The 10,509-nt window shown below is 37.1% G+C and overlaps 1 protein-coding gene across 2 annotated transcripts; it reads right to left on the reverse strand.

The window, feature by feature from the left end:
* Positions 1-1,636: 1,636 nt before the first annotated feature.
* On the reverse strand, positions 1,637-7,453 carry LOC137739471 (shaggy-related protein kinase eta). 2 transcript variants are annotated; one of them, XM_068479045.2, is made up of 12 exons: positions 7,184-7,453; positions 5,587-5,679; positions 5,267-5,326; positions 4,913-5,185; positions 4,728-4,802; positions 4,588-4,644; positions 4,276-4,416; positions 4,118-4,168; positions 3,945-4,040; positions 3,085-3,168; positions 2,743-2,844; positions 1,637-2,302 (listed from the first exon to the last, which is right to left on the reverse strand). In XM_068479045.2, the coding sequence occupies exons 1-12, from the start codon at positions 7,304-7,306 to the stop codon at positions 2,207-2,209; spliced, it is 1,251 nt and encodes a 416-aa protein (XP_068335146.1). In that variant the 5' UTR covers positions 7,307-7,453; the 3' UTR covers positions 1,637-2,206. The 2 variants fall into 2 exon arrangements, with proteins under 2 accessions (XP_068335146.1, XP_068335147.2); XM_068479046.2 differs by having other exon boundaries at positions 7,082-7,384.
* Positions 7,454-10,509: the final 3,056 nt, after the last annotated feature.

Genomic DNA, 10,509 nt, shown 5'->3' on the forward strand with positions numbered 1-10,509 from the left:
GCTCCCGCCCGTGGTTAGGGCATAGTCCTTCACGTGATGTTCACCTCCCACACTATGCGCTCATCTTGGATCCAAGTTAGGTGCACAGTCCTGTCGTATAGATCACTATAGGTGGTTCCGACTCGTACAGTCTTCACGTGATCGTAGCACTTGAGCGTATTTATTTACACCCAGTCCTATCGTACATACCACTTTAGGTGGTTCCGACTTGTGTGCAGGTATATTTGTTGATATGTGGATTTGAGCCGTACAGGTCACGTTAGGTGACTCCGACTGACATATCATTTGCATTGATTTATATCACCTGGCTTACATATTTTTTTTATTGCTGAGATATTCGACATGACATATTTGTGAATTTTGTTATTCTGAGCATGGATGTGGTATATATATGTATTCTATTTTCTGAGAAATTATACAGGTTTTACGGTGAGGGGTTACTATCTTTGGTAATTGAAATGGTTTTGAAAAGCTTTGTTTTTACCCACTCACACTTTCTATTTTGCGCCCCTCCAGGTTCTAGTTAGGAGTGCTTTTGGTGGCTTGCGAGGAATCCACGGCAGCTCTGGCAGATTATCACCATTGTAGGATTACCTTTGGTATTGTATAATTAGTATTTGTCCTGTTGGACTGCACCTAGGCTACTTATGCTCTGGTTGTGAATTCACACTTATTTCGTCTTGCACCTTATTTTATTTAGTGCTCTAGTTAGTTTGGTTTTTATTTATTCGCATTTCTATTATTATTATTGCTTCCGCACTGTGCACATGGCTTGATTTCGGTCGAGGTGTGTTAGTATGACCCGTTCTAAAAAAGTCGAGCCATTTCAACTAAACCCTATGACTTGTTCTAAAAAAGTTGAGGCATTTCAAATTGTTTGTTAACATGGACAAAGTCAAGAAAAACCTTTGAAATTATTTCAATGTTGGACCTTGGACATATAGTGTCCTTTATCCACATCCTTATAAAATGATATTAAAAGAAGTCACTTGATGCATTCCACCTTCCAAACCTCACTTGTATGAAAAATATTTACAAACATATATCATATATAATGGTGGCCACTTAAATTTTTATAAGCGAAACATGTGCCACTTGATGTAAGTCTAGCCTAATTTCATAACAACTCCACCCACAAAATTTCATAATTTGACTTTAGGCCCAAATGAGTGAAGCTGGCCAATTTTAGCGACAAACAATGTGAATCATCTTCCCATTAAGCTTTCACTCCGGAGGAAGCTTCGGGAGCCCAGATGCAACCGCAAGCTTTTCTCCCTGTGAGTGGCTATGGCATACTCCTTATTTTCAGGTGTTACTCAAAAATCATCAGAACCCTTTAAATTTTAGATTTTATTTAGGGAATTGTTATTAATACTCTAAAAAATTTATTCTATACTCCTTATAAGTGTATTTTTCTTTCTAATTATATAAAGTTTGGAATGCAAAAATAAGATTTTTAGAGTGGCAATAAAAACTCCCCTTATTTATTCAAGCAAATAAATCATCCACTTTAGATTTACGTTCCACTTAGGTTCAAATCATTGCAGGTTTTGCTCACTTATTTACTTTTATTTTGAATTTATTATACAAACCTTGGGAGGCAAATTTGTTGTTTGGTTTTGCCTTAATTAAGAAATAAAATCAAAGTTTTCGGAGTATTATTACGTCCTCAAGGAAAAATAACCGAGTAGAAAAATACCAAGCCAGAATATTCAATTACATGATGAAGCTCAAAGCTCTGGCTGTCAAACAACAGAGATTTGAAATTATCCACAACTGCAGTGTTGGAGGAGACAGTAATCAATAGTAAAGATATAATTTGAGACGATACCGCAACCAGACAGTAGATACAACACAGATAATAAAAGTAAAACACATGCGTCACTACTATTTCGCCCCTCGGGCTCCTGCTGGAGTTTTTACATCCACTACTAGCTAGATTTGGATAACATTACCTTGTGCCTTTGGCTTTCTGGAATCCTTACAATCAAAATGATGTACAGACGCAAGAAGACGGTATGTTTAGGCTAACATGACGGTAGATATGATCGACGACTTCCAGGTTAAGCCAGAGAGCCATTGTGTATGTATACATCTTTGGAAGGCGAGAACAGCAGATTAGGCCAAAATGCTCAGATTAGGCCCTCTTTTGCTTCACATCCGTCCACTAGTACAAAAGATAATTCCCTGTTTCATCACTTTACGTTTAAGTTCTGACTGGTTGTGGGAATCCAAGTCCAGCCTGCTGCCGCACATGCTCTGGTATGAGCCTCTTGATCAATTCAGGTGATACTCCGTTTAACTGCAAGTCAATTTTGGAGCACGGTGGGAGGCACGAGTCAATTAAAACTTGCAGGAGCAGACTAGAAAATGGGATTGCTAAGAAATTTTTCATTTGAACTTGTGGATAGTAATGAAGGGACAAGACAAAACATATATGTCATGTTCATAGAGTTGGTGCCTCACGAATTTCCAACCACTTAAAAGGCCCTACTCAATTCTTCCAGATTATGCAACCCAACTAAACGTATGGAGAAAATTTGAAGAAATTTCATATATTCAGGACTGATTCAACCAGACATGCACGTTCAAGTGCTGAAAGGCCCAGAATATCTGAATCGGTGGAATTGTTTTCTGGACAAGGTACCACGATGAACAAGCAACGAATATATATAGTTGAGACTAACATATTTCTATATTTCATCATTTTAACAGGTAAAAGTAAATGAATCTGAAACTCACTTCTTGTTTGAAGTTGAAAAGTGGCGGCAACGGGCGACCATTTGGTAGGCGAGCATTGGGCTCACGGAGATCGTCAAAGAAAGGATGTGTGCATGCCTCTAGCTGTAAACGGACGATCAGTGAAAATTCAGATATTAGAACATGTCATGAAGTGAAACAACTCAAAATCGACTGACAAATTATTCAATTCCAAGAGCCAAGTGCAAAAGTTGCAACTCAGCACATAAATGGAAGCTGCCAAACCAAGGGAACTCTTTTCAAATCTTATTTTAATCACATCACAAAGCATGATGTCTTGGCTTTGAAACAGTAGAACTCCAAGTGAATAGAAGTCCGACTCACCGCAGTGCAGCGTAGACTCGGTGAATATTGAAGAAGTCGTGAAGCAAGGTCAATTGCTTCGGGAGGCATTCTCTTGTGGAAAACCTGAATAGAGGAGCACGTCACAGATGCATAACTATAGGATTTATGCAAAACGAAAATAACCGCACAGATAACAGTAATTAAATCCCTACAGTCTGTTATAATTAATAATTTTTTAGTCAACACAGGTAAATATGGACAATTCAAGAACAAGAATATGTTCAAGAAATAAAAGGAAAGAACCACAGAAACAAAATTGTACTTAAAGAAATTGCATTTTGTGGAGAAGCACTTCACAGCGACAGAGATGAAACTAAAAACTCATTTACCAAAAAGAAAAATTAAGGCCACTCATGATAGCCAACGAAGACAACTGCTACTATACTACAGACCCAAGAAAGAATCAACTTTAACATCTACTCACAACCGCCTTCCAATTAAAATTAAATGAATAAAAAACAGAATGAAACAAAAGCTCCTTGAATTCCATCACAACCAAATCCGAAAGAAAGGACCATAAACGAATATTTCCCATAGTTTCTCCACACTCACTCCTTCACAATATCAAAGATTCTTCTATTTTGTTCCTGCTAAACCAGCCAAAGTACAGCAAACACCATACTCCCAAAACCAATTTAGTTTACATAACCCTCCCAGCCACCCTATGCTACCAGACAATAAAGGCTAACAATCAACCCAACTTAAATTTTGAACAAAAGGTTTCACCATGTCCAGAACATAGAGACATGTATGCGTATGTCTACACTGCGTACTAACATCCTCCTCTACAAGCACCGCCTTAACAATCAACTTATTTGAAGGGTTATCTAAATTCATACCTTATGCCAAGGATGAGCTTTAATCTGAGGGAACCTAAAATCAGTGTAATTTGGATTCATGCATCGAATCTCTTCTCTAGTTGGAGTGCCAAGAACCTGCAAGAAGACACATAAATAGTAAGAACACACACTTGCATGATCCATCTAATTCAATAAAGATAATGAAACACGACCTTGATAATCTCTACAAGTTGGTCCACTGCATTCTCTCCTGGAAATAGTGGCTGTATAACAGTTTGAAATTGTTTATAAGTCAAAACGTACAAACAGTTTCACCCAAAAGTTAACTTAGGCCAAGAATAAGAACTTTACTCCCAAAGAAGTAGATAACCTGGCCTAGAAGGAGCTCAGCAAGGACACAACCAGCTGACCAGATGTCAATGGATGTTGTATATTCTGTCGCACCAAAGATGAGTTCAGGAGCCCGATAGTAACGAGAACATATGTATGATATGTTTGCTTCCCCCTTGACCTGATTACAAAGAAAATCATTAAAACAGAAATTATTCAAGGAAACTGATTTAGTTACCAACTTCCCAACTGCATTAACATGAAGCCTCCGGATAAATAGATGACTGATGTATAGCCAGTCTTATACTCAGATTAGCAGAACTATGGGAAAATAGTGAAGAGGACACCATACCAGAACTTTTGCACTTCCATAGTCACAAAGCTTAACTTGGTGCGTGAGGGGATCAACCTGCCAAGTGTACGTGAAAATAACATAAACAATCTAATTCACATTGGGCAATGAAAGAAAAAAAATAAACAAAGAACACGTACCAAAAGATTCTGAGGCTTCACATCTCTATGGCATACCCCAGGAACAGCATGGATATAAGCCAGGCCCCTAAAAATCTGAAAAGGACGTTTTTCCATTAATTACAAGGGCATAAGTCAATACAAATGATTATCAACATAAACAAAAAGTTAATAGGAAAAAAACCATAACTAACAATGATCCATACTTGATATGTATAAAGTTTCACATAGAGGAGTGGCATCCTTTGGTTCATACTACTGTAGTGCTCCAGAACCCTGTACATAGTCTCGGGTACATATTCCATAACCAAATTCAAGAAAAGCTCATCTTTAGCCGTTGTAGAGAAGAAACAATGCTTCAGTGAAACAACATTTGGGTGATCCATCAAGCGCATCAACTGCAACTCACGATTTTTATACCTCCTGTCTTGTAAGACCTTCTTTATGGCCACCGTTTCTCCAGTTTCAATGCATTTAGCCTGAATTAAAAAAAATCACCAAAGAGTCAATAATGAAAAGAATGCGAGAATGCTTACCTGTCATTAGAGTAAAATATATACCTGAAAAACAATTCCAAACGATCCAGTACCTACAACACGCTCTGCCATGTAACTGATTGTCTGCAATCAACAACAAAGGGAACACTTTAAAATACATAAATAAGTGGAAGCTGAATAATTCTTCATAAATGATATAGGTAAAGGACCTCAACTGCTCGAACTTTATATATCAAGTCTAGTAATAATTGATTATGAATGACAAAAGTGAACAGATTTTTGTGCTATAAAAGGCATTAAACAGGATGAAGGAGTTTGATCAAAGTTGTAGCCATCAGATGGATCAAATGGGGTAAGGGATGGAAGAAAGAACCAGTACTAACCCGTTTTGGTTCGCCATTTTTACCACCTATTGTTGTTGAAATGATGTGACCAGTGACTGCAGCATTTCCCTCGACAACAGGAGCCGACATTTCCTGCAATTTACAAAACAAAAATTTCAAACACAAGTAAAAACTTCAGGCTTTCTTTGAAAAAGTATGACTGGCAAGCTGGTGATTGCTAAGGATTTACCCTGCCTAAATGCAATTGAAACCAGTAGGCCCCTTACGGGAGATGCCCCAAAATACCCCTAAAATAATCCAAATGAACATATCGGCAATGCCTTTCTGTTCTTATACCAATTCTAAGACATATCACTCTTTGTTCAGCATTTTAGGTAATCTCTATGGGTTAACAAGTACCTTCCAGAAATGATTGCATAAATTTACAAATTTCTAGATATATACCATACTGTTTTGTATGATTGTACATATGATGCAGTACATTATGTGTCTGGTGAAGTTACGAAAGCATGCATACCCCTCTATATTAACGAGAATCTGGGAAAAAAATTATGCTTTGAAACCTATGTACTACACAAAGTGAGAAACTAATGTACACTTAACAACCATCTTAAGCAACAAAAATGTTGGACGCATTGATGATAACAGTAGTACATACATACAAGTTTAAAAGCGACTCAACAAACAAACATAACTGCCGCAAACAGATGGATATTCAGAACGAAATTTAGGAAAGGGGAAAGCACAAAGATCTCAAAAAATACTTAGCAAAACAAGGTGACCCAGTTTACAAGAAAGCATCACATTCTATAAAACTTGCATTCGAAAGAATCAAAGAACATCAGCTTCCTGAAGCAAACTAGAATACTCTGAATAACAATCCACCTCTAGAAAAGAAAAAGCACAAAATGTTGGCAAAAATAACAACATTGTTAAAAAAACTAGAAAACCCAAAAGAGAACCAGATTAACAAAGCCTTCAAAGACCAACAGATGAGTACCAGAACAAGCATGCGATCCAAAGAAACCGAGCCGAGCAGAAAAAACGCACCGGAGTCAAACTTAAAATATGAATATGAACAAAAGGAAACAATTAAAAAACAGCACACCCCAATTGCTCAAATTGGCTGCTGAGTGAGAAAGTTAGAGCAATCAGAACTTCTAAATTCAGCTCCTCTTAAGCTTTTATTTCCATATTAATTAACCAACCAGCTTATAAACACAAATATAATTTAACCCAGTCCCACATTTTCTATAATTCTTCACATTTTCTATAATTCTTTCTCCTAATTTTCCTAAAGTAGCTTCTCGGAAACAAAATTTTACAAAAATTTATTATACCTGCAAAAATAATAGAGGAAATACAAAAATAAAACAAAAAAAATTGAGAAAAAAAGCACAAAATCTGGCCGGAGAGAAGCTCCGGCCAGGTGGGTAAGACCTCCAAAGGCACAGAAAGTTGCAGATCGATTAGAATTAGTAACGAAAGTGAAGAGTTGAGGTGGATCAAAGGCGATCTGAGCACCAAAACCTACCTTTACGTAGATGAAGCAAACCTCTAAGAGAGCAGAGCTCGAAGAGGTGGCTGAGAAATGTGAGAGAGAGGAGAGAGAGGAGAGAGAGGAGAGAGAGAGTACCTTGTCGGAGTCCATTTGGGGGGCTCGGCGAGTCACGTGGTTCAGTGGCTCATTGTGGTCTGGCTGTCGCTGTGGCTGTGCCTCTGATTGTTGATGCTTTGGCCCCAAACCCACAGAAGCCATGTGATGTGAGACTGCAAGTCTCTCACACACTCACCATCCCCCACACGCACCCCTTTTCTCTCTCACACTCTTTTACTACTGGAAAGAAAGGAAAGTCTCATTTTTCCCAAAAAGTCTCATTTTCTTATAATAGGGTACAAATTAAGTGGATTCGAACACGAGACTTCAAATACAAAAGTAAATGTTCTTAATCAACTAACTGCATAAAACGTTATTATCCAAATCTTTCATTTTCTTTATTTTCGTCAAGATTATCTCTAAAAAATTTCTTTCGACTTTGAGATTTAAAATTGAATCAATAAATTGTCGGTTAAACATAATAAGGCAACTTATTACCAGAATTATCAATTGTTTTGAGCATACGAATGTCCATGCGGTCTTTAAATCGAAATATCTTATTTTTTGGGCAAAATCAAATAAATTCTTTTTACTTTTAATACAAAAATGGTATTGGTACCAAATAATTTGAACGTTAATACTTAATAATGCAATTCAATAACATTCAAGTTGTTGTAAGCCTAATTTAATTGAACAATATAAAGGACACAGAGAGGGGGTGCAGAGGCAAGGAAAGAAAAGAGAGAGTGTAATTGTGAGGTGTATGTTATTTTACGTCATTGTGCCTTTATTGATAGTAGTGATGAAGGTAAATTCCTTACCTCAACAAGATTATAACTCTAATTGGATAATATATAATCTAAGAGATATGGTAGAATCTCACAAGGATATCCCAAGATATGATGGGATTTACGTAATCACATTCCTAATCTAATAGGATTTCAACATTTCCCCTTGAGTGTGCAAATACTCAAAAACAAAAATCACATAAGGTCTTTAGTGGATGAAGTAAATTAGTTGATGAAGTCGTTGACACGACGGGCAAATACAAGTCTCAAATTAACGAAAGCATGCATGGTTAGTAAAACTCACAAAACCTTGCTATGGTAAAACTTGAAAGTAGGTGAAAAGCCCATAGACTGAGGGGAAATGTGAGAAGTATGCACAATGTCAAAAACAAACGCAATACGAAACGAAAGTAGTAAACCTCATAAGGGTATGACCAACCTAGGATGGGTGCCTCATCAAAACCTTGTTAGGTAGCAAAAACCCAGTGGGAAAAATGCTCCTAATTGTAGGGAAAAAAGTACATTAAGATCAAGTGAGTATATTTCTAGATACTTCCCTTGAGTTTGACAAAACTTCCAAATAAGAGAACTACAAGCTATTCAAATCATAAGTTTACGCATTTCAATTCCTTGGACGAGTTTATGAAAAATAGACTTAGGCCATGACTTCGTGAAGAGATTGGTCAGGTTGTCTTGGGAATGGATTTGCTTGACTTCAATGTTCTAATGTTGTTGTTGCTGATGAGAATAAAAGAACTTTGGCGTAATGTGTTTGGTGTTGTCTCTTTTAATATATCTTTTCTTCAGTTGATCGATACAGCGGCTTTTGTCTTCAAAGATTGTTGTAGGAACGTCAACGATAGTAGAAAGACCACTAGTACTTCGAATATGTTCCATGACGGCTCTTAGTGTAACAACCCATCCCTAATTTTACGGTTTTTATAATTTTGAATGTGTGTTTTTATGAAAATGTCCTTTGAACTCCCAGCAGGTATAATCTTCTTCTACACTTCCCTATCTTCGTTTTAATATATTATGGGTCAAATTTAATTGAGAAATGAGAGAGATATGGCCATTTGAAAACTGCCCCATTTTCCAACCATTAAACCCAGATTTTGATGGGTTTTCCAGTGGACCGGGTTGACCTGACCCAACAATCCAAAACTCAGATCAAAACTAGATCTGACCCGGCCCAACCCAGCCCAACCCAAAAGTCAAATCCAACTCGTTGACCCGACCCTATTGACCAACTTGTTGATCGATCCGTTAACCTGACCCGAATGGAATATTCCCTAGAATATTATCTAAAATATTGCATGAGTTGACTTTTACGAAATTTTCTCAAGAACCCTTATAAACTAATTTATGTGCCCTGAATCCATTTTTAACATCCATATAGTAAAATTCCGAAGTTTTAACATAGTTGATCGGCTCAGTGTCTCGATTGACTTTTTAGGTTGACCGTTGACTTTTTTTATTGAGTTTTTATGAAAATTTCCTGAGACCCCTCTTAGGGTAATTCGACACCCTGATTCCAAATCCACGCTCCGTTTTCCCAAATTCAATCGTTTTACTAGGGTTTTGCTTATTGTTCCTTTTTATGTGCCTAGGTGTGTTTGTTAATGGTGACCCCCGTCTTCTCTAATTTGCACGACTCTTCGGCGGCAGAGTATCTATGAGTAGACCCCTTCTTAAATTGAATGATTTTTATTAAATGCTAGGCTTGCATTCGTGAAAAGTATGGTTTCCTGATTTTATGTTTCATGATTTATTTATGATTTATTTCACATGATGGATTTATTATGATTTCGGATGATGAGTTTTTGGTATTCTACACTTGGTTAGAGATTTTGGTTACATTTTTTGGTGCTTATCTAGTGGGTAATCATACAACTCATACACACAACTTGAGTGTGTATACGTTATGGCCTATGGCCATAGGACACGGTTGATGAGTAGTGAGATATTTATGACATATTCCCAACTTCATTAACGAAATAAGTGTCGGACAGCTTCACTAGCCATATCTAGTGTCAATGTGTTATGTTATATTTCTTCTCTGGCGCAACCTAGAGTCGTACAGCTTCACCTTCGGGTGATGGGACCTACCATGTTTCTTCATTGGCGTAACCCAGTGTCGTACAGCTTTACCTTTGGGTGATGGTTGCGCTTTCGGGCGACTATGATACCCCTAGTTGATTACATCATTTATTTGATTTACGAGATTCTTGGGATATGCCCTCGGGCATTTCGTTATCACTTTTAGATATGATTTTATTGTATATGAATATTTTGGGCATGTAGGGTTTTCAAAAAACCTATTATGTTGTATTATATATATGTTTTCAAAACCAAGGGTTAGTATATTCAAAAGAAAAATGGTTTCACTTAGTATTATTATCATAAACTTTGGTCCACTCACCTTTTATTTTTACGCCCCCTTCAAGACTTAGAATCGAGGTGTTCGATCCTGACATCAGGGCATTCTCGCATAGGTATCTTCGAGTCTTCTCATTGTAGGACCCATTCCTTTGTTTGTACATTTTTATAATAATTCTTTCACAGTATTCTTGATTA

This window comes from Pyrus communis, chromosome 9, assembly GCF_041283825.1.
Source record: "Pyrus communis isolate YQ-2024b chromosome 9, ASM4128382v1, whole genome shotgun sequence".
NCBI classification, from domain to species: Eukaryota; Viridiplantae; Streptophyta; class Magnoliopsida; order Rosales; family Rosaceae; genus Pyrus; species Pyrus communis.

Coding starts and splice junctions, on each gene's coding strand:
- LOC137739471 (XM_068479046.2), bottom strand. CDS start 7,306: ATGGCTTCTGTGGGTTTGGGGCCAAAGCATCAACAATCAGAGGCACAG. Junction 4,169..4,275: donor CTGAGCTCCTTCTAGGCCAG/GTTATCTACTTC, acceptor ACTGTTATACAG/CCACTATTTCCAGGAGAGAA. Junction 4,041..4,117: donor AACTTGTAGAGATTATCAAG/GTCGTGTTTCAT, acceptor GTCTTCTTGCAG/GTTCTTGGCACTCCAACTAG.